Genomic DNA, 25,715 nt, shown 5'->3' on the forward strand with positions numbered 1-25,715 from the left:
GCAGAACAGCAGAAAGTCAGAAACTACTAATTTTATTCTACAAAACTCTGCAAGTGGATCTTACACAACTTAACAAGGAAACTCAATAATTTGCATCATATTGAAATCCATTAACTAATTTGACATGTTTGTATCAATAATAACCTGTAAATTTACATGTATCTTATTCTTCCCCCACCCATCCCACTCCCCCCAAAATTAAAGGCTGATTTGTTTAAAAAAAAAAAAGTTATTTGAAGGAAATCGAACCTGCAAAAACATGGCTCTGGAAGTATCAAAAATGGCTCTGGTAATTAAAAAAATGGCTCTGGTGAAATAAAAAAAAAATGAAAAATGGCTCTGGAAAATAAAAAAGTATTTTTTTCCCTGGAAGAAATAGTAGGCCGTGTGTCACAACCCAAAGTTGTGACAAATAGTGGATTGCTGAAATTTACTACCAGAGTAGTTTACTCGAATACAGTCAGAGCAAAACTATGATCAGGTAATGTAAGCAGGGAGGGTACGTGCAACTTGGAGATAAACTTGGTAAGGCGAGCAATAAGCACCATCAAGTCCATGTAATGTCTCGCTCATTATGCTGGTGAATTGATGAATTCATAATATAAGATACGTAGTATACCTGCAGATCTGAGCTGCCGCAATGAAATTTGCCATTTTTTCTTATGCTGTGCCTTTAACATGAGGGGTAACTAGCTAGGTGAACTAACCAGGTGAACTACTGCAGGTCAGTATTTAAAAGAAAAATTCGGAAGAAACAGTAGTTACCCACAATGAACATTTTTTCGGTATAATTTCCGAAAGAACATGTGCAATTTGAGTTGCTGAACAATTTCCTCCGATTTTTTATTTTATTGATTAAATTGTATTCAAGTGTTTGAAATAAGTGCATACACTGTATCTACTACAGTATTTGGCCACCGTAGTCTAATCATTTGCGGATTTGTTAAGTTTACCCCGACTTTATCCATTTTCTGTTATGCGGATGTAAACAGTAACTTCTCTCGTTAGTCATCAATAGTCAACAGTAGCAGTTCTTACGTTGATAAAAGAAGCAACGCTGCTATGGCTGGGGACGAATATTTCGCAGCGGCTGGATCTCTCAAACTTAAAGGTGTGAGTGACGGTGGAATTAAAAAGTGAGTAAAATGTGAACAGTACACTGATAAAAAAAATTTTTGTCCTTCCAAGCCCAGGCCAAGGGATACTTTGATTCAAAGTGATTTAATTTTAATTTCCCTCATTTTACATGGCACCTTATCATTCCTGTCTTTGAATTGCCTCCCTTTGCATCAGCGTTTACACAGGTAATGTCCGAGTAATAAATAAAATTCCAGAATCACACAAACATTGATATTTATTTATTTAACATGAAACTAGTACTTATGTAATATGTTGTCCAATTCACAATTGCAATTACTCTTAGGCTTAGCCTAAACCTAGCCTAGGACTAGGTAGTTTCTTAGAAGTGTACACCAATGCAATATTGAATACAGCAATAGAATATTAAAGTTTGATTTTGTAAACTTAAATACATCAATGTAATATACATTTTTTGGTAAAATTTTACTTTCGACCATTGTTACTTGTAGGAATATAGCAATACAAAATTAAATAGTAATTTTGTAAATTAAAATGTATGAACGAAATATGCAATTTTGTGTGCGGAAATGAAAATAAAAAAGTTGCTAAAACAGATTTCTTAAGTAACCAAGTCGTGTACGACATGTTTATTATGGTAGATGCCGACGTCGGAGAAATGAAAGGACGATAAATTTGTCTAAACTAACCTAACCTAACCTGTGTTTAATAAATCATTACCTGCAAATTAGATATCATCCGGCTGGTCCTCGTCGTCGTCATCGTGAGAGACGTTGGCGGGCTTTTCAACTACTCTCTTAGCTTTTGTATGGCTATATTCCTCCAATGGTCGAAAGTAAAATTTTACCGGTTAGGTTAGGTTAGTTTACTTTAGTTTAGACAAATTTATCGTCCTTTCATTTCTCCGACGTCGGAATCTACCATAACAAACATGGCGTACCATTCGTAGTACACGACTTCGTTACTTAAGAAATCTGTTTTAGCAACTTTTTTTATTTTCATTTCTGCACACAAAATTGCATATTACGTTCATACATTTTAATTTACAAAATTACTATTTAATTTTGTATTGCTATATTCCAACAATGGTCGAAAGTAAAATTTTACCTATTTAAAAAAAAAAAAAAAAAAAAAAAAAAAAACTTGCTAAAAGTAAATGCAGACAATTCATAGTTTCATCCAACCAATGATTTTGTGATGTGGCTTATCATGTGTTTCTGGTAAGAAATGTGATATGAACGATGGTGTACATCATTTCTGTCGCAAATGTGTACTTTTCTAGTAATTAATTATTGAAGTTATGCACTTATATGCCTACATCTCCTTCCCAACGATCTGGGGGGGACCTGTGGGAAATCAGGGTTTTTGGCTGGGGAGCACTAATAAATCGAGTAATGTGCATTGCAAAACAGGTGTACAATCGGGGAGCCACAAAACTGATTCCAAATATAAAAAATGAATCATACAAAAATCGACTAAAACACATGAATCTGTTTTCCCTAAAAAAGCGTAGACTTAGAGGTGACTTGATACAGGTCTTTAAGATTTTAAAGGGAATTGACAACATCAAAAGTGACAAAATTTTCACATTGAATGAGAATCAGACAAGAAACTGGTCTCAAACTGTCCGGAAATAGATTCAATTTGGAAGTGGGTAGAAACAACTTTGCCAACCGTGTAGTTAATGAATGGAATAAACTTCCTGCACAGGTAATGCAATGTAGTTAAGTTCGAAGCTTTAAGAATCATTTAGATAAATACCTAAGTAAGATGCTGTAATGATTATAATTTATTTTATATAATTTGTTTTTGTTTTGTTATCATTCGTCTGTCTGATTTTCATTTATTATTAGTTATATGTCAATTTATTGTTATTTACTATTTATCTGTTTGTTTATTATTTAAGTATACCTATGCATTTATTTATGTATTTTATTTGTTATTTACATTATTATAGTTTTTATTTATTATTTTATTATTAATATGATTTTTTTTCGCATCCAACCTAGATATGGATCAAAAGGTCTCCTGTCGGCATGCTTCGCCTTTGTAATCAACAAGAACACTTAAAAAATATATGAAAATACATAAATTTCACCTTTGAGGGTGGGAGTGCCACCAGCTGACTCCATCATACCAATGTTATTATTGAGCAGCATTACCAATGAATTGCTAAATTTCTTGCTGTTAGTTTCACCCAACTAATGTTTTTCTTATGTGGCTCACGTGTTTCTGCTGAGATATGTTGTGTCTTGATTGATGGTGTACATCATTTCTGTCGCAAATGCGTATTTTTCACGTAATGAATATTTTGACAATTACAAACGATTACAAAGGCGGAGCATGCCGACAGGAGACCTTTTGATCCATATCTAGGTCGGATGCGAAAAAAAAAATCATATTAATAATAAAACAATAAATAAAAACTATAATAATGTAAATAACAAATAAAATACATAAATAAATGCATAGGTATAGTTAAATAATAAACAAACAGGTAAATAGTGAATAATAATAAATTGACATATAACTAATTATAAATGAAAATCAGACAGACAAATGATAACAAAACAAAAACAAATAATATAAGATAAATTATAATCATTACAGCATCTTACTTAGGTATTTATCTAACTGATTCTTAAAGCTTCGAACTGAACTACATTGCACTACCTGTGCAGGAAGTTTATTCCATTCATTTACTACATGGTTGGCAAAGTTGTTTCTACCTACTTCTAAATTGAATCTATTTCCGGATAGTTTGAGACCATTGTTTCTTGTCTGATTCTCATTCAGTGTGAAAATTTTGTCTCTTTTGATGATGTCAATTCCCTTTAGAATCTTAAAGACCCGTATCAAGTCACCTCTGAGTCTACGCTTTTTTAGGGAAAACAGATTCATGTGTTTTAGTCGGTTTTCGTATGATTTATTTTTGATATTTGGAATCAGTTTTGTGGCTCGCCGTTGTACTTTTTCCAGTCTGTCAATGTCTTTAATGAGATTCGGTGACCATACAGAAACAGCATATTCCAAATGTGGACGAACTAACGATTTATATAGCTTGTTAATGAGTGATGGACTTTTGAAATCAAAAGATTGTGCAATCAGTCCCAGAATCTTATTTGCTTTCTCAGAGGCTGAAATACACTGCTTGGATGATTTGAGGTCGTTACTGATAATTACGCCGAGATCTTTTTCACTATCCACTTTTGTTAACGAATTACCAAATAACTTGTAATCGTACTTACTGTTATTTTTACCTATGTGCATTACCTTGCATTTACTTGTGTTAAATTTCATTAGCCACTTTTCAGACCATTGCTGTAATTTATCTAAATCTACTTGAATATCTAATTGGTTTGAGTGATCATTTGCCACTCCGCACAGTTTTGTATCATCAGCAAATTTGGAAACAGTAGATTTTAGTCCATGGTCTATATCATTTATATATACTATGAATAGAAGTGGCCCAAGAACGGAACCCTGAGGAACTCCACTTGCAACACTTTTCCATCCAGAAGTTTTTCCATTTAATACAACTCTCTGTTTTCAACCCTTCAACCAATTACTAGTCCAACCTAATAGGCTACCACTTATTCCATGCAAAGCTAATTTAGTAAGTAGTCTTTCGTGTGGGACGGTATCAAAAGCTTTTGCAAAGTCTAGATATATTAAATCTATATTGTTTCTTTTGTCATAATTCGAGATAACTGTTGTAGAATTCGAGTAAGTTAGTCACGCAAGAACGTTTGCGTCTGAAACCATGCTGGCTATCATTTATCAAACGGTTACTTTCTAAATGATGTTCGATAGCATCTCTGATAGTTTCCATTATTTTTCCTACGATTGAAGTCAAACTTATAGGCCTATAGTTATTTGGTTTCTTTTTGTCACCTTTTTTGAATATGGGAGTAACGTTAGCTAGCTTCCATTCTCTTGGGACATCTCCGGATATGACGTGTAGATAAAATCTTGTCAGATGTTAGTCTCCTGTATTTGTTCCAAACCGTCTGACGAAGTTCCCTTGGCAGTACAAAACTGACTTTCATGGTCTTGTGGGATGGTATTGGCTCATTGTTTGCTATTGCTTTCTGATAAAAATAATAGCAGTCAGGTGTCTTGGGGCACAAATGATGAGGATGAGTGGTGTGGCATGGGTGAAGGAGGTGTAAGGTGAGCGTGGCTGGTAGAGGCTTGCAGAGTGCTGAGTATAGCTGTGATCCTTTCCTCCTCTTTCTTTGTTTTTCCTTCTTCTTGTTTCTTTATCAGGGACTCACAGGCCCTCTCTATATTTTGCTGCTTCACTCCCTTGTTTCTTGTTAATTTTCCCATGATCACAGCAACAATACAGGGTGGGGAATCAAAATTGTGGCATATGGTGAGAGTGCCAGGAGCGATGTGACCTTACTTTGACCTTTTGAAGAGTACTGATGCCCTGTCTTTGTGGGGTAATCTGGTAGGAGGAATTGCCAAATGTCTCCATAAACACAATTCTGTAGCAAAAACGAAATAGCTATAAAAATGTTGATGCTATTTCAACATACAGAATGTTTTTTATGCACTGTGGTTGCCAGAGGTTGCCAATATTTTATCTAGTTTATTCTGTATATAAATAAAAACGAAATACAGCTGTATAACTTTGTATGAATGTTGCCACCATCATAGAGATTCTTTTGAAATGTTTACTTAAAATTTGCTCATGTACCAGAATTTTTGAAATATTGCTGGCAACGCTCCCTTAAGCAGGTGCTATTTAGTAAGTATTCAGATGTATAGAACTGGCTATTTCACACTGCCAATTTTCGTAATAAATGTGTAATACAAAATGTGGCTGGGCAGTAATGGTGTGATGGATGCTTACTAAGACATTTATCAAAACAAAAATAAACACAATCACCTATCCTCCATGAAATTATAAAAACAAAAAGATACTGTACACTGACTTGAAACATCATAAATGTAGAAATTCCTTCACTCTGAAATTCTAATGAAGCTTCCCTGAAAAAATATGACAGACGTTCTTGTTCAACCCGCATGAAGAGCTGAAATACCAATTAAGAATTTTTTAACATTTATTTCTAGGGGCTTGCAAATCAATTGTAGAATTATTAATTCAATGATAATGCATTATTAGTCCTTCTGCTGTACAGTCATGTATAACGTAGCTGTCATGATAAGGAAAAAATGAATACTTGACTTACTGTTAACATGCTTAGTGGGACTAAAGTACACCAATGTAGCATGGCACTAACATTTCACCTGTTTATCCTGATCTAATGGAATAAAATATGCTCTCTTTTAATCTGTTGACATTTTATATGTGGAAAGACGCAGAGTGCGGGGTGATCTAATAGAAGTGTTGAAGTGGATCAAAGGCTATAACAAGGGTGAAGCAAACAAGGTCATCATAATAAAACAACAGGACAGAACTCGCAGTAATGGGTATAAACTGGACAAATTTAAATTTAAGAAGGAAATAGGCAAGAATTGGTTTACTAATAGGGTGGTCGATGAATGGAATAAACTTAGTAACCATGTAGCAAGCGCTGAAACTATCAGTTGTTTTAAAAAACAATTAGACAACTTTATGGATGGGGATGACAGGTGGTGATGGATACGGAGCTGCCTAGTGTAGGCCTTATGGTCTCTTACAGTCTCCTTTATTCTTATGTTCTTATGACACCATGATGTTTTGTTAATATTGTGTCATTGTGAATGTTGTGTACCAATGTGTATTTCACTATATTCCCTGTAAATTTTACATTTTGTCCTGTTTCAGAAAAAAGAAGAAGAAGAAGGACAAGGAAAAGTACCTAGAGGCAAATATTCGCAGAGATGATTGTAATACAACTGAACAGAAAACTTGTGTATCAAAGACAAAAGCAGAATTGAAATTTGAAGAGAGGAAGCGAAAAATGGTAAGTCCAGTAAGGTGATGAGGAAATTATATTGCTGTTTGTTGACATACTTTCTTTTAGCATGAAACTTGCTTCTAGTATGCTTGTTTATTTTTTGTCTTCACTATGTTAAACTTCTGGCAGCAAGTAGTTAATATAGAAATATATCATGTAGTTATTTTTTATGTTGCTAACATGAATTTACCATAACACTGGAAAGGATAGTACAAAGGATTACGAAGGCGGAGCATGCCGACAGAAGACCTGTTTGTCCATATCAAGGTCGGATGCAAAAAAAATGATAATAATGATAAATAGATAAATAATTAAATAAAAACTATAATAAAGTAAATAATAATAAATTAAATAAATGCATAGGTATAGTTAAATAATAAACAAACAGGTAAATAGTAAATAATAAAGAATTCACATATAACCAATAATAAATGAGAATTAAGCAAATAGTAATAAACAGACAAATGATAACAAAACAAATAAACAAATAATATAAAATAAATGACAATCATTACAGCATCATGCTTATGTGCATATCTAAATGATTCTTAAAGCTTCGAACTGAACTACATTGCACTGCCTCTGTGGGAAGTTTATTCCATTCATAAACTACATAGTTGGCAAAGTTGTTTCTACCCACTTCCAAATTAACCTCTTCACTCCGGGGCACATTGCACGTCTGGCAGCATTAGCTGCCCAATGTCCGATTTTGCGTCATAATAATCACATTATAAAAAATAAAGTCAGTGCTCAATCATTCATTCTCTTTCACCCGTGAATTTTGATAACCATAGAAAATATGATGAAGCCAGTTTAGAGAGAATGGAGGTTACGTAGGTACGACTACAATAAATATAATCAAGACGCTGACATCGGCATCATCGCATACCTACTTGCTCCTCATGACGTCTGTGTAGGTTAATGAGATTCGGTGACCATACAGAAACAGCATATTCCAAATGTGGACAAACTAATGATTTATATAGCTTGTTAACCCCTTCCATACAGTGCCGCCTACGTAGGCGTCATGAGGAGCAAGTGGATTCGCGACGCTGCCATATCGGCGTCTTGATTATATTTATTGTAGTCGCTCCTGTGTTTTTACATTCTCCCAAATGTGCCCTGAATCCCATTCTCTGTGGTTTTCAAAATTCGCGGGTGAAAGAGAGAACGATCGATATAAGCGGTGACTATATTTTATGATGCGAGTATTATTACGACACGTCATACGGCTGGCATTGGCTGCTGCCCGCGAGATTTAAGTCCGGAGTGAAGTGGTTAATGAGTGATGGACTTTTGAAGTCAAAAGATTGCGCAATTAATTCGAAAATCTTTTTTGCTTTCTCAGAGGCTGAAATACACTGATAAGATGATTTGAGATCGTTACTGATAATTATGCCAACATCCTTTTCACTATCCACTTTTGTTAATGAATTTCCAAATAACTTGTAATCTTACTTACTGTTATTTTTACCTATGTGTATTACCTTGCATTTCCTTGTGTTAGATTTCATTAGCCACTTTTCAGACCATTGCTGTAATTCATCTAAACCTTCTTGAATATCTTAGTGATCATTTGTCATTCCACACAGTTTTGTATCATCAGCAAATTTTGAAACAATAGATTTTAGTCCATGGTCTATATCATTTATATATACTATGAATAGAAGTGGCCCAAGAACAGAACCTTGAGGAACTCCACTCGTAACATTTTTCCATTTAAAACAACTCTGTTTTCGATCGTTCAACCAATTACTAGTCCAACTTAAGGGGGTACGTGACACCTGGCGGGGTGAATTTGGTCAAGATATAGCATTTTTCAAAACTAGGTTCAAAATGTTCGTATACTATTTAGAAATAAATCCCGACAAATAATTTTCCAGCTGCGCGTAATTTAAAGCTCTTGGGGGGGGGTTTAAATGGACGGAGTTAAAGGTGCAACCCACACTAGAGGGAGGCATGCCACTTAGGACCTTAAGGCTCATTGAATAATGTTGAAATTTGATTGAATTTATGCTTGCTCAGTGCTTCAGTGGACAGTACGAGGGTGGAGGGGAAGGGAGGAAGGTGGAGGGATAGCCAGGCTGGCTGCTTGGCAACTCTGAACTCAGCTAGACGTCAGGTATCTGCTAGTTCTGAAAGGGTGAGTATGCATGTCTCATGAGCTCTCCTGGCAATTTATTACCTTAGCTAGTATATATTACTCATTAGTACAGTCATCATGGGTAACAAAAAGAATAAAAGAATATCCACAATGACAAAAAAACAACAACAGATAAAGATGGCAAACAGTCAAAGATGACTAGCCAAGACTTCACCACCTCTCACTCCACCACCACCCTCACTTGCATCTCTTTCAACACCTGTGGCCAGCTCTACACCATCAAGTACTTCATTCGTCTCTAATGCAGCAAGAAAATTAGATATTAGTTCTGAAATTGCACAGAGGGGAGATAAGAATGAACGTGAATTTATGATTGTGGAGAAGAGCAGTTTTTTGCAGTGGATAAATTCGCTTGTTAGAGTGTGGTGAGAAGATGATTTAGATACCCTGAAGACCCCCAGCAGTAAGGTTTCATATGAAGAAACCGACAAAGGTGCAAAAAAGCAAATTATATGATGGTGTCGTCTGTGCGTCATCACTACTGTCATATACAGACGCTCCTCAACTTACGTTTTAGTTACGTTCCGAACGGCTGAACGTAAGTTGAAAATGAACGTAAGTTGTTACTGTACGTTCTAGTAATGTATGACCGTTCATACTGTACTATACATCCGTAAATTCTATTACCGTATCTTATAAAACACCCCTAAATCATTAATTATACACATAACATTGTAAAATACAGTAAACTTCCACTTATACGAACTCCAAGGAGGATTAGAAATGTCCGATTAACCGAAATGTTCAGTTATTCCGATTTTGTATGTTTCATTCCCGTAGATTTTTATGATGTAATGTCCTCTGCAATATTCATACCTGTAAACTTAACATACGCATGCAAATACTTATAACATTTGTGCCATGTAAACAATGGACACAGCGTCATGCGTAAGTATCGTTTGAACTACGGAGAGCGCGCTAAACTAAGAAATTCACTCAATTTTTTTTTTTTTTTTTTTTTTTACAGTCAGTTCAAACGTAAAATCGAAAAAACGTAAAACGAATGAAAGTAAGTAGAGGAGCGTCTGTACTTATGCTTTAGTTTTTCAGTATTTAATGTACTTATAATTGAAATATGTTGATGATTTTTACTGTACTTACCCATTATATAATAAGGATTAAGCCATGAAAAAATCAGTCAAATTGGTGAAACTATTAGCAAGTTACAGATATATTTATATTTCAAGTCGCCATATCTCCGTTCAATATTTTTTGACGTTTTGTTAATCCTAAAAAATCTGAAATACATCAGATTTAGATTAAACTTACAGGGAATATTACTTTTAGTAACTGCTAGGGCCATTCATTTGAAAATTTTGAATAGGATTAAAGAGTTAGGAGTAATAATGGAAACGACAAAAAAAAATGTTATTTTACGATTTTTGCTGGACATTAAAATTGAAATGCCTGTATGCAAAAGTATAAAGGAAATTGTTCAATTACTCAATGACCAGCCCTAGGTGTGCCTACTGACTAATCATAGCCAAAATATAAAACAAATTGGTCTACATATTATGGTGCTGTGCACTTTTAAATGTCGCTACTGGTATACGTATATGTGTACATACATAATTCTGTTTCACCTAAAATGTAGGCAACATGGATACCTATTTACCTTAGAAGTTTCAGCTCCTTACTCTTAAATAGTTTAGAAAATGACCCCCAGGTGTAGCGTACCCCCTTAATAGGTTACCATTTATTCCGTGTGAAGCTAATTTACTAAGTAGTCTTTTGTGTGGGATGGTATCAAAAGCTTTTGCAAAGTCTAGATATATTAAATCTATATTGTTTCTTTTGTCATAATTCGAATTAAGTTTTGTTTAAAACTTTATGACTTACTCTGATGCTTTTGAGTACCTTTTATTATTATGATCTTGACACACCCATCATTTTGATCCACAATGTATAGATAAAGTAGAAGACCTAATTGTAGCATCAGTTTCCAATAGTATCATACAGCTGGTGGGTAGTATTTCCTCAAAATTATATTTAGTCTCATGATTTGCCCACAATTACTACAGTAGAAGCCTGATTTAATGAATACCTATTTTGTGGAAGCCAGATTTTACAACTTGTCAGATGGCTTGCCATGATAAATACTAGGTGAAATTAGAATAGAGACAGAGCTGCCCTAGTACCATCAGGGAACCTCCAGGTGGTCAAGAATTGGGTGGTTCCTATTGTACGGCCTGGGTGGCTTGATGCTATTGCCTTTGTTTCAGAATAAACAGTTGCTACTGCATAGATTAGAGTCCTTACTGTGGAACTTATTTCCATTTGTCAAAATGACACACAACATATATATATATATATATATATATATGAAGACATCCTGACAGGTTGTAAGAGGAGTAGAGGGAAACACACAAGTAGAACAGGAGTTTATTCCTTGACTAGTTTCGCACAGTGATGCTTCTTCAGATAGAATGGTTTGCATTACAGAATAACTGATATTAAATACAAAAAATATTAGGAGAAAGAGGGTATAAGGGAAGGTCACTTCCTATTCATGGTGGCACGAAATCGTGCGGGTTGGTCGGACTGGCGCTCCGTGTGGTGCTACGAGTGAACAGATGTCCTGTTGTTTTCCACTCTGTTGCTGCATGTAGTGCTGTTATCTTTGATAATTTAATATCTCCTATTCTGTTATTTGTGCATTTATTTGTGGCTATGTATATGGCTTCTACCATTTTCCTCTGTTTCTTACTGAGGTTGTTGTGTAATACATCAGCTTCATCCCATTTTGGTAGGTGCCCTTTTTCATCTATATGGTTCACGAACGCGCTGGTTTCACGGTGGTGACGGACATCGGCTCTGTGTTCTTTGAGTCTTGTTGGCAAACTCCTATATGTTTCTCCAATATAAACATTATCACAACCTGAGCAAGGGATTCTATAAACTAAACTGTTGGTATTATTATTTTCTATCTTTGGTTTAATGATGTCCCCGATTTTCTTTCCTGCGTCACATGAGAAACGGATGTTAGAGTGTCTTAATTCTTTACTTAGTGTGCAGGCCAAATCAGAAGTGGGAACTACTACGTAATTATATATATATATATATATATATATATATATATTCCTATTAGACGAGATATTCTACTAAATGTGAAAATAAGAAATATGGGAAGTACCTTTACAGTTTCTTAGATGAATTTTATCATGTTTTGCTAAATAAAACAGGTACAGCGCTTACTTTTTTTTTTGCATCTGACCTAGTTATGGACCAAAATGTCTCCTGTTGGCATGCCCTTTTTTTTTTTTTTTTTTTTTTTTTTTTTTTTTTTTTTTTTTCCTAGTTGTATTTTGCGGGAAGGGGAGCTATGCTCGTGTTGTCCCGCCATTGTATCTCTCAGTGTCTAGTTTGCTTTTAAACTCGTGAATGGTTTTTGCGCTTACTATTTCATTATCCAGTTTGTTCCAAGTGTCTAAAACTCTATGTGGAAAACTGTTTTTCTTCAGTTCTCTTCTATAGCTGTGTTTTCTTAATTTCCTTCCATGTCCTCTTGTGTTTCTCGTGTCCCAGTTTAGTAATTCTTCTCTATCAAGTATCTCTGTGCCTTTCATGATTCTGTAGATGGTCAGTAGGTCTCCTCTCTCTCTTCTTTGCTCCAGTGTCGGTAGCTCCAGTTTAGCCAATCTCTCCTCGTATGATAGGTTTGCAAGTGCAGGTGCCATTTTTGTAGCTGATCTTTGGATTCTTTCTATTTTCTTTGTTCTTTTTGGTACTGGGGGACCACAATGTCGCCGCATACTCTAGTCTAGGCCTTATCAATGTAACCAATATTTTTTTTATCATGTCTTCGTCCAGGTAAGCAAAAGCCACTTTTATTGATCTTAGCAAGTTGGAAGTCTCCCCGACAATTTTGTTAATCTGTGTATCATAGGACAAGTTGTTTGTGATAATAACTCCCAAGTCTTTTTTGGATCCTACTTTCTTTACTTCCTTGGTTCCAATTGTATATTTTCTTGATATTCTGTTTTTGCTTTTTCCAAACTCCATTATGTATTTACCTAGTTGTGTTTTACGGGAAGGGGAGCTATGCTCGTGGTGTCCTGTTTTCGTATCTCATTTTATCTAAACTATTTTTAAATTCATGTATTGTATTAGGCTAGATAGAGTGAGAAATGAGGAGGTGAGGAGAACAAGGGTGGAAAGGGGGTTGGGAGATAGGGTTGATGAAAGAGTATTAGGATGGTTTGGACACATGGAAAGAATGAGTGAAGAAAGACTAGTAAAAGAGGTATGGAAGGCAGATGTGGAGGGAGTGAACATGAAGGGACATCCTAGGATGAGGTGGATGGATGGGGTGAAGGGGGCTTTGGGGAAGAGGGGAATGTCTGTTGAGGAAGGACGGGAGAGGACAGAAGACGGGTGAATGGAGAATGGTTGTATATGGATGATGTTGTGATGCATGAGGTGAAATGGGCAGGGGGATGGGGGGTGAGGTAGTATGTGCGAGCAAATTTTGACGCAGCCCGAAGGGATTTCTCCCCATCCTCTCCTTTTATGCATGGGGGGGACGGAGAGGGGGGATCGCCGATTTAATGAAGCGGCCTTGCTGTGGATGTGCTGTGTCTTGCGACACTGCTTCTGACCCAGGGCAGTGGACAAGGTGCAGGGATGACCCGTCATCCAGGAGGTGCTAAGATAGGAGGGAGGGTGGAGGGGTGTGGAGTGTATTCAGGGATGGAATGGGTGGGAATGATTTTTTTGCCTTTTCCTTTTTGGCTACATCCCTTGTAAGGAGGAAAAAGCCTTGGTATATGTATGTATGTATGTATGTAACAACTGCCTTCACTTCATCCTTCCTTATTTCTCCTCCATTCTCCTCACTCATCATGGTAATTTTCTTAGCACTTCGCACTGCAACTACATTTCCCTCCCTACCCTCCTTCTCAGTTAGTAACTCCCTAAAATACTCTGCCCATCTTCTTCTTACTATCTTCTCTTCCATTATCATCTCTCCATCTGCACCTTTTACCTTTTCTTCCCTACTTGATTTGCCTTCTCTTCCTCTTTTAATTTTCAAAACATCTTATTACTTTCAAAATTTTCTGTCATACTCTTGTCCCCTTTTCCCTTGTAAAGTGGAACTATACAGGCACTCCTCTAGTCCTCTGGCACTCTACCCTCTCTTAAACATTAAATAACCTCACCGGCCAGTCCACCATCACTGTACCTCCTTTTTTTTCAGATATTCTGCATGACATCCATCCAGACCAGGTGCCTTACCTGCTCTCATCATCTTAACAACTGCCTTCACTTCATCCTTCCTTATTTCTCCTCCATTTTCCTCACTCATCACAGTCATTTTCTTAGCACTTCCCACTGCAACTACGTTTCCCTCCCTACCCTCCTTCACATTTAGTAACTCCCTAAAATATTCTGCCCATATTCCTCTTACTATCTTCTCTTCCATTATCATCTCTCCATCTGCACCTTTTATCTTTTCTTCTCTACTTGATTCGCCTCCTCTTCCTTTTTTAATTTCTTTCCAAAACATCTTATTACTTTCAAAATTTTCTGTCATACTCTTACCCATTTCACAGCTGCTCTCCTCTTTGCCTCCTTTATCTTATGCTTTACTTCTCTTTTCTTTGTACCTCTCATATGATTCCCTTGTCCTATTTTGTAACCAATCTGTGAAAGCTCGCTTCTTCTTAGCTACAACCTTCTTTACTTCCTCATCCCACCACTCACTACCCTTCCTTCTATTTCCTCCTGTTCTCCTTGTTCCACACACCATCTTTGCACACCTTGTGACTCCCTCCTTGAACTATCCCCATTCCTCCTCCACTCCTAGCTCTACTCTATCCTTCACTCCCTCTCCTCTCTCAGCTTCTTGTACTCCTCTTTTTCTTTTTCATTTAAGCAGTTCATTCTAAGCACCTCCCTACCTTTTGTCCTTTTCCTCTTTCTCCATTTATCCTCCACTCTCAACTTACCTTCCACCAGAAAATGATCTGATATTCCCCCCACTCTCTCCCCTTCGAACATGTACATCCTTAACTCTTCCTATTATACTCCTATCTACCACTACATAGCCCATTAACACTCTACCACCCTTCCATCCACCACCCTCTCCCATGTGTACTGATGCTTGACTTTCTTCCTAAACACTGTATTTGTTATCATCAACTCTCCACATCATCACCATCAACTCTCCAGTACAATTCTTTCCTGGAACTCCATATTTCCCAATCACTCCATCTAATGGTTCATTTCCCACCCAAGCATTAAGGTCTCCCAATACTACTTCATTGACTTTTCTCCCTCCCTCTATGCACTCATTTAAATCTATCCAATAAGCCTCCCTTTCTTCTACACTCTTCACACTACCAGGCCCATATGCACTTACAAAAACCCATATCTCCTGTCAGGTTTTCAAAAAAAAAAAAAAAAAAAAAAAAATAGAAATAGATAAAATCAGATACTTTGCTGACTTCGCATATGTACATATGTATATATATATATATATGTATTTATATATGTATATGTATGTGTATATATATATATAATGTGTGTGTATATATACCGTATTTGACGGCATATAAGACGCATGGGCATAAAAGATGCACCCCATTTCAGCAGGTCAGATTCAAGAAAAAAACTTATTGGTGTATTTAAGGATATATTGTTGAAAACAGTCTAGCTGTACATTACACAAGCAGAAACATAGCTGTGTAAAAGGAATTTGGCAGTACAGGCAAGCAATAAGCATACACAAGACAGCTCAATAGCAGGAAATAATAATATTAATAAAGATAATAATAATAATAATAATAATAATAAAAGCATTTGGGCAGTACAGACAAACAATACCCAACATGACATCTCAATAGCGAGAATTAAGCAAGTTTTAGTATAGGCATGAAAGCAATCACAGTAATAACAATACAATCATACTGTAGTTTATTCCTCGCCAACAGATGGCATTACTGGTAAGTCAGAGCGCCAATCAGCTGATGTTTATAAATGCAAGTCATAGCATTTCAGATTAGAGTGCTTTCATTTTTACGAATTCATTTTAAAGCACCGGTAATAATACAATAATACCAGGAAAAAAATAAAGATGCATGGTGTTTAGGGTTAGTAAAAGTACTGAATGTAAGCTGGGTTAGTGAGCGTCAGAGAGAAGATTAGCCTATGCCCACGGGAAGTCTCCAACTTTACCTACGATGCATAAGATACAGATAAATTTTTTGAGCCAAAATTTAGGAAAAAAGTGTGTCCTATAAGCCGTCAAATATGGTATGTATATATATGTACCAACTTAACCACTAGCTACAAGTGGGCTTGGCTCTTTGTAAAATTGAGATTAGGATGGCAGTTAGCAGTTGACTCAAATCCTGTGGGGTTAGATTAACCGTGAAGTTGAAGAATCTTATAGTCTCGGTGGCGTAGTTGGAAGAGCGATGACCTGCTACTTGCAAGTCTTGGGTTTTGAGTCCGGGGACAACTGTCAGAATTATTTGATTGACATCGTCATCATTGGCGATTCCATTCAGGTATTACAATGATGAAAGTCTATCAAGGATACGTACCGGCTTAACCACTAGCTATAAGTGGGCTTGGTTCGTCGTAAAATTGAGATTAGGACGGCAGTTAGCAGTCAACTCAAATCCTGCGGGGTTAGATTAACCCTGAGGTTGAAGAATCTTATAGTCTCGGTAGCGTAGTTGGAAGAGCAACAACCTGCTACTTGCAAGCCTCGGGTTCGAGTCCGGGGGCAACTGTTGGAATTATTTTATATATATATATATATATATATATATATAAGTAGAGAAAAAAAGGTAAAAGGTGCATAATTTTTATTGAATTTACCATTATTATCATTATTATTACATTTGTTTATTATTTGTTACAATAAATATGTAATGTTGTTGCCAACTCTGGCAACATGGAGAGGTAGTGAGGTCCCCCTCATATATAAATACCCACAGCTTGTTTGTACAACATTCCTTTGAAAAAGCACTTGCAAAACTAGTCAGGAACAAACTCAGACTGAGACCCCTGTGTTTCCTACTCCACTTAAATCAACCTGTCAGAATGTCTCAAGAGTTTTTATGAGAGTAGTAGAGCTTGTGTTAGGATTAGAAATGGAGAGAGTGGTTTGAGGTAAAGGTGGGACTTTGTCAGGGATGTTGTTGCCCTGGCTGTTCAATTTTTACTTAAATGGGGTGGTGCGAGAGGTGAATGCAAGGGTAGTGGGTCAGGGATTGGAGATGGTTAAAAAGAAATGGAGAAAAGTGGGAGATAAGCCAGTTGTTGTTTGCTGATGACATTGCTTGTAGCAGGATCAGAGGAGTGATTGAGGAAGTTAGTGACAGTTTGGGAATGTGTACAAAAGAAGGAAGTTGAAGATGAATGTGGGTAAAAGTAAGGTGATGAGATGTACAAGGGGAGAAAGTGGCAGCAGACTGGAAAGTCTTAAGTGAGAGAGACTGGAGGAAGTGGATAGTTTTAGATACTTGGGTATGAATGTGGCAGGAAAGGGACGAGTTGTGGTGGAGGTACAATGTAGATTGAGAGAAACGAGTAAATGGCTTGAGGGATAAAAAGTGTAATGAGAAATAGACATTTGGGAATGGATGCTAAAAGGAGATTGTATGAAGGAGTGATTGTGCTGACAGCACTGTAAGGGCCAGAAACATCGAACATAAGAGAGGAAGAGAGAAGTTTGAATGTATTTGAGATGAAATGCCTGAGAAGTATGATAGGGGGTACTAGGCTAGATAGAGTGAGAAATAAGGAGGTGAGGAGGAGAACGGGGGTGGAAAGGGAGTTGGGAGATAGGGTTGATGAAAGAGTATTGGGATGGTTTGGACACATGGAAAGAATGAGTGAAGAAAAATTAGTAAAAGAGGTGTGGAAGGAGTGAACATAAGGGGGTGACCTAGGATGAGATAGATGGGGTAAAAGGGGCATTGGGAAGGAGGGGAATGTCTGTTGAGGAAGGACGGGAGAGGACAGAAAATAGGGGTAAATGGAGAAGGGTTGTGTATGGATGATGCTGAGATGCATGAGGGGGGAGTGGGTGGGGGATGGGGATTGAGGGAGTATGTATGAGAAATAAATTGATGCAGTCTGATGGGATTTCTCCCCGTCTTCTCCTTTTCTTTATGAGAGGATGGAGAGGAGGGTTGCCGATTTAATGAAGCAGCCTTGCTGTGGATGTGCTGTCTTGCGACACTACTTCTGACTCAGGGCAGTGGAGAAGATGTAGGGATGACCCATCATCCAGGAGGTGCCAAGATAAGAGAGTGAGAAGAGGGTAAAGGGGAGTGGAGTATGTAGGGGATGGAATGGGTGGGAATGGTTTCATTCTCTGGTTTTTTGGCTACCTCCCATGTAAGGAAAAAAAAAAAGCCTTTGGTATATGTATATATATATATACATATATTTATATATATGTATGTATGTATATATATATAAATATATATGATATATATATATATATATATATATATATATATATACCAAAGGCTTTTTCCCCTTTGTAAGGGAGGTAGCCTATATATACATATTTCTAGGGCATAGGTTCTTTTGGAGACAATTTTGGTTAAAATCAACTGCAGTAATAGCTTTAACTATTTTGAGTTGTAGTTTCTTGAGTTTAAGAAAGAACTTCTTATCATCCTCATTCAACTTACGGTATATGTATATGTATATACATATATATATTTATATATGTGTGTATATATATATATATACATACATACATACATACACATACCAAAGGCTTTTTTCCCCTTTATAAGGGAGGTAGCCTATATATATATATATATACATACATACACATACCAAAGGCTTTTTTCCCCTTTATAAGGGAGGTAGCCTATATATACATATATATATACATATTTCTAGGGCACAGGTTCTTTTGGAGACAATTTTGGTTAAAATCAACTGCAGTAATAACTTTAACTATTTTGAGTTGTAGTTTCTTGAGTTTAAGAAAGAACTTCTTATCCTCATTCAACTTACGGATGAAATCATCCATGGTGCTTGGAAGAGGAAAAACGCTGAAGAATGCCGATAAATACTATTGAAACTTATGTAACAGCATGTAAAAAAACTGTTGACAATAACATAAAAAACTCGAGTTTTTTTGCCTCACTAAGAGGCCTCTTCATGGTGAGAAGACTTCATTGACTGTTGGGGTGATCTGCTGTTCTCAGAGGGCTGGAGATAATTGAAGGTGATGGCTAGGCAGAGGCCTTATATATGAGGCCAATGGCTCAGCCAACTCGGCCCAGGTGGAATGCTGGGCTCAGATTGGACTGGGGGATACTTCCTCTGGCAGTGAGAAGAAACTGGATCTGCTCCATGGTTCTTTTGACCCAGCACGGCCAGGATGCTAGGTTCTGATTGGTTGCTGTTCCTCCCGTGATCTTGGGTGATGGGAGGAGGCTCTGGTTCGCCTTCTGATGTCTGGCGATACCAGCTGGGGTTCACGGTGGCTTGGTGGAAGGTATTGTGCCTCTCGCGGACATTGAATGGAGAGTTGCTCCTGGGGCAGGCTGAAGGAAGAATGAAGGCAGAAGAAAGTTGTACATTGATGTTGGGTTGTCGGGAAGTGATGGCTACTGCAATTTGCATACATCTATGGATGGACTCTGTGGAGAATGGTAATGGAATAAATTTCTGGAAGGGTGGCTTTTTGTCATGATAATCAATGTAATGTTGGAAGATGGATCCTTGATTATGGTGGTATTGGAGGGTTGCTCTATTGCTCATCAGTTGTTCATGCTAACTTACTTGCCCAATTCCACTTCCTCTTACTGCCTCCACAATATCTTTCACTCTAGTCTGCTCTTTCACCCAACTTGCTCTCTTTAGGTCTCTCAGCATTCATCATTGATCTCTCCATTCTCCTCTGTGCAGTCCTTAGTTTTGTTTCCATCGCCCTCTTCAGTTTCCAAGTCTCACACCCATAGATTATTGCTGGCAGAATGCATTGATTGTAAACTTTACATTTCAAATATAAAGGTAGAGAGCCTCTCGAGATTTTGTTATACTTGCCAAACATTTTCCAACCAATTGTAATGCATCTTTTTATTTCATTATCATGATCTTTCATCACTTTCACCATCTGCCCTAAATAATTATACTCTTCAACTTCTTCAAGACTCTCACCATCAATTATAATCTCTTTACTTTGAACTTTTGTGTTAAACATTACTTCGGTTTTACTCATTCATTTTTAAACCTACTTTGAGATTTCCTTGTTCAGATCACTCAGCATATCTTGCAAGTCTTCTGCTCTGAAATAAGAATAATGTCATCTGCAAATCTAAGGTGGTTCAAATATTTGCCATTAATCTTCAAACCTTTCTCTTCCCAACTCAACCTTCTGAAAATCTCTTCCAAGCAAGCTGTAAATAATTTGGGTGAAATTGTATTGCCTTGCTGTACTCCTTTCTCGATCTTGATCTTTTCTGTATCTTTATGTAGTCAAATTATAGTGGTACCTTTTGCATAAATCTTTTCTAAAACTCCTATTATCTGTTCGTTTGTACCCTGCTTGCGTAATGAGCTTAGTATTGCTGTTTGTTCTATCGAGTCAGAGGCCATCTTGTAATCTATAAAAGGTTAGCAAAAAATGTGTGGAAAACAGAGGTGGATGGGGAGAATGTGAAGATCAAGAATGAGGTGGATGAGCAAGGTGAATGGGCATTGAATGCAAAAGGAATGTCTATCAAGCAAGGGAGAGGGCAAAAGATAGGTGTGAATGGAGAGCTATTGTAAATGGGTAAGGAAATTACATGGCTGGAAAGGATTTCTTCTTGTGTTCTCTATATTTGTAGAGTGGAAGATGGGGGAGGAAGATGTTATTTACCATGTAATGAATTGTTTGGAGTAAACCAGTTCTATCTGGCCCTGGTGTGGAGGTGCTGTGTCTTAATGTATTGTCTCTAACCCAAGCAGTGTGGCAGGGTACAAGGGTGAATATTCATTCACAAGAATAGATGGAAAGGGGGCAATGAACAGATTTTTTGGATTGGTATTTGATGGGTGTATGCTTTTGAGTCAACAACCCCTCTTCAGAAGTGGGAAAAGGCTATTTGATATATGTATTTCACTTATGAAATTGTTGAAGCTTAAATAATGTCTTAGTATATTAGTCAGCTAGATGTTGATATAAAAACTTAAGATCATCAGGGCCCATGGATCAACAAAGGGTAGGAAAATACTCTAAAAGAAATTGTTCAATGTGGGCAAGCTGGGCAGGTTCAGGAAGCAATTTAGACTAAACTGGAAAGAGCCCTTACTTAGGAATGACCTGAATTGACTGGTAGTACAAGTTTGTATATGGCAGGTAATCCTGGTTTTAATGCCTACAATTGAACAATACTGGTCACAATCAGCATGATGCTTTTTTATTGTTCTGCCAACTTTCCATGCCCAGTGGCACACTAAAATATGTTGTGCCAGTGCCTTGTATTGTAGGGACAGATTTTAATGAATGAAATAATTGTTGCCTCAAGTTTCAGTAAGCAGAAAACCCGTAGCACTGCAGTGGCTGGTAATGGTTTTTGGGGCCTCCCACAGATTTTCTAGCAAGAAATTTTGTACATTTGTCTTGTGTTTTATTATTATGAGACTCTTTCTATGTCACCAGTTGAAAGTGGTAGGGGCAGGGGAGCAGTGGTTGTCATCTGTCTATATGTGAGAAAGTGTAAGAAATACAGTTGGAGTTGATCTTGGGGCCCAAGGCTCCATAGGGTGTACCTCCTGACAGGGCATGAAAATGGGCAGCTTCCCTTTCCACCTTGCAGGACCATTTTAGGTAGTCCCCATCATTGTACTTAGTAAGTTTCTATTTTTATAATTTCTAACAATATTGGCAGTTGCAGGATTTACAAGTAAATATTATTGTTTATTCATAGTTTCCTAGTAATAAGAGAGGGACAAATAATAGTTATCTGCTTGTGGTTGTCCTTATGATGGGTAGTGCAACTACCCATTTTCGAGACCTGTGTACCCCACCTCACTTCCATCAGGAAATCCAGCTGAGGGGCCGAGTCTCTATACAGTACTGGGCCTAAGATCTATCATCTCCATCTGTATTTCTGGCACATTTTCACACATGGAAAGCCAACAACCAGTAACTGTTCCCCTCCTACCACTTTCAGCCAATGACATGTAAACAATCCCACATAAATAATAATACAGACCAAAGTTTCTTCCCAGAGAGATCTGTGGGTGGGCCTGAGGACCATTGCCAGTTGCTGTGGGTTTTCCATTTTATGAAACTTTAGGCAACAGGTGTTAAGATAAAATGGCAATGGAAATTATATGTCTGGCCTGCTGTTGTGCATGCAACTTTTGATATCCATGATTCTTCATTACGTTGACATGGTCAATGTAAATGATCTGTGGGCAGGTACCAGAGTAATTACATATGACTGGAGAACTGACATCAGTCATGATACATTTTAGGACCAGGAGCAGTTTTCTGATCGCATCAGTAGCAATGGTCTGGCCTGTTGTTCATGCAGCTTTTGGATACCCTGGTGCCATTATTGACACTGTGGATGGTTTCTATAAGTTCTAATAAGTGAACGGTCTCTGTGGGCAAGTTGTAATAAGTACCAGAGTAATTACTTCTGAATGGAGAACTGTAATACCAGTAATAATTTCAGGACCAGGAGCACTTTTCTTATCATATTAATAGCAACCAGCAAAATTTACATTATATTCATATTTCAGTTTTAAAAGTTATGAGGCATTCAGAAAACTGACTGCATCAAAGATTGCCCTTCTCATCGCTGGTGGATACAAAGCCCCACTATATAATTTCTGCTCTGTTTTAGGAAGTGCTCATATGAAAAAACACATCAATCACAGGACATCTTTTTAATAATTTATATTATTTCAACCATTTTAATATTCAGTGATCTATGAACCCAGGTTAGCACAGAACCCATAATTTTAAAATTTGTGGCATTCACTATCCTAGTTTTACAGTAGCAAAAATTTTTCATGGTTACAATTGATTTCTAGTATGACATGCTTTGACAAGGAAATATTTTTATAAAAGTCTGTATTTTCTTCTTGTTCTTTGTTTATAATTATATAAGGACCAATTACAGGTACCTGCTTGTGGTGTTCCTGCAAGGTAGCAAAACATTTTCAAAATCTGTCAATTCTCTCACCTCCATCAAGAGGTAAAGGAGAGACAGTTGGCACTGGACTGGGTCTAATTTTTTACTTTATCAGCTTGAAGCATATTTCTTGCACCTTTGCACACAGAGCAGACAACCAGTGACTGCTCCCCCCACCTATCAATTTCAGCTGATGACATTGAAACTGCCCCATGCTAATACAATGGACAACAGTCCAAAGTTTCTTCCTGAGGACCAGTCATCTGGGTTTTCCACTAAAGTGAAACTAGACAAATAATTATCATTATGAATTATAATTTACACCATCCAAAACAAAAGGGGGGGGGGGATACACATGTGAATAGTGGTTGTAAACAGACTGGGTAATGGTGTGGCCTGAAGGGATTTAAGAACATAATGAAGGAAACTGCGAGGCCAGGCAGTTCCATGTCCATTACCATCTGTCATCCCCATCCATAAAGTTGTCTAACCTTTTCTTAAAACAACTGGTAGTTTCAGCACTAAGTCTATTCCATTTGTTGACAACTCTGCTGGTAAACCAGTTCTTTCCTTCTTAAATCTAAATGTCCAATTTAATCCATTACTACAAGTCCTTGGTTGCTCTAAAAATTTGAAGTTGATTAGGGAAGAGTAGGTTAACCAGCCCCAGCTGTCAGGCCCTGTTGTGAAGTCATGTTGCATTGCCTTTGACCCAAGTATTGTGTTGGTAGACAAGAAGAAACCTTCATCCATGAGGAGCCAAGATGGGGTGGGGGGGACAACATATGGTTTATGGATAGGTGTGTATGCTTAAGTTGACCAACCCCCTCGTAAGGGGTAAAAGGATTTAGTATATGCATTTATAATTACTTGAATTTTGTTATGAAAGTTTTGGTTAGTAACGAATTTCAGCCCAGTAAGAATATCAAGTTGTACCGTAGATGACTATAGCAAGATTTTTTTTTTTGCCACCATTCATATACACCCATCAGTAGGCAAAACTAATTCTTTTTATTCTTTGGTCATATTCACAGGAGGCAGAACGAATTCTTAAGAAAGCCAGCAAGACTCACAAGGAGAAGGTAGAAGAATTCAACAGACACCTGGACTCTTTAACAGAACACTTTGATATTCCTAAAGTATCATGGACCAAGTGAAACCATATACATGTACATGTAGAAGGGATGTTGAATATTGACTGCACAAGAACTAGTTTTCTTTGTAATAACAGTGCTGTCCTTATATCCCCCTCCCCTGAACAGAAACCCAGGGTTTTTTTTTAAGCCCACATGTAAAATTTTGCACAGGTATTCAAAATATCACAACTTACCAGTTGACCGAAGTTGTTTTGTGTGCTGTGCACCATGGCTTAAATTGGTTCTGGACTAGTTGCACTTTGTGCAAATAATGTGAAACAAGTGTTACTTAAGCCATCTTTAGGTTCAGATATAGTTCTGCTTACTGTTAAAGTCGAGTTACCATTAAAGTGAAATTGAACTTCTATATAAAATGTTTGTTTATAATTCCTTTAATATATAAAATGTTACAAGTGAAGAAGGGGAAATTACAGGAGTGGGCAAAAATCACAAATCTTTTCCTCAATCCTTAAACTAAGCTAAAATTTGTTGGTTACTAGTATAATAAAATTCTTCATCCAATGAATCTTAAACCACTAACTCCTCTATGGAGGATCTCTCTCAAGAGCAAGACTTGCCCACTAAACCTGGGCTTCTGTTGATCTCTTAAGACATTATTTCCACGTCTATTGCACTTCATGATTTAAGAAGTCAGTTTTATTTTCTGAGCAAAGTAGAGGCCAAACCTATGGTGTTCCATTACAATAATACTGTATTTGGAGTCCTTGGTCATTGTACACGTGTCTGCATTGTTTTGGTATTGATTACCAAGGCTAAAATTCATACATGATTATGCCTTTTACATGAACACGAAATGAAAAGTTGGTCACTCGAGAACTAATCTGGTCCTAGTGATGGCACTAATTTTCCTCTTATTACTCAATTCCTGTTTTCGCCAGTAGAGACAGCCAGCCTTTAGACTTCCACTGCTCAAGTGTTGCTATTAAAGAAATTGAGTGTTATAGGATTTATAAACTAAATCAGTTCTGTACACCTTTATTGACAAAATTTCTGAATTATGAAAAAATTTAGAATACTTTAAGAAATCAACCAAACAGCCTATAGTAAAATCCTTGCAGCCCTCCATGACTGTGTAACAGCTGTGTGAATGTGCATCTATATAGACACACATTTATATATATATATATATGTAGTTATATATATATATATATATAATCAACTTTACATACTAGTGTGCACACAACAGCCATGCACGTGTGCACACGCACACACACACACACACACATACACACACGACCAGCGATGGGTACCTGCATATGGTGGTCCTGTG

At 37.1% G+C, this 25,715-nt stretch overlaps 1 protein-coding gene across 2 annotated transcripts; it reads left to right on the forward strand.

The window, feature by feature from the left end:
• Window positions 1-458: 458 nt before the first annotated feature.
• Window positions 459-25,600, forward strand: LOC143033435 (protein FAM32A-like). Of its 2 annotated transcripts, none has more exons than XM_076198874.1 (3): window positions 459-481; window positions 6,878-7,016; window positions 24,323-25,600. In XM_076198874.1, exons 1-3 carry the CDS (start codon window positions 474-476, stop codon window positions 24,443-24,445), a joined length of 270 nt encoding a protein of 89 aa, XP_076054989.1. In that variant the 5' UTR covers window positions 459-473; the 3' UTR covers window positions 24,446-25,600. The 2 variants fall into 2 exon arrangements, with proteins under 2 accessions (XP_076054989.1, XP_076054988.1); XM_076198873.1 differs by lacking the exon at window positions 459-481 and adding an exon at window positions 966-1,136.
• Window positions 25,601-25,715: the final 115 nt, after the last annotated feature.

The sequence above is a fragment of the Oratosquilla oratoria genome, chromosome 15 (assembly GCF_046742065.1).
Source record: "Oratosquilla oratoria isolate Oo_2021 chromosome 15, ASM4674206v1, whole genome shotgun sequence".
Classification (NCBI taxonomy): domain Eukaryota; kingdom Metazoa; phylum Arthropoda; class Malacostraca; order Stomatopoda; family Squillidae; genus Oratosquilla; species Oratosquilla oratoria.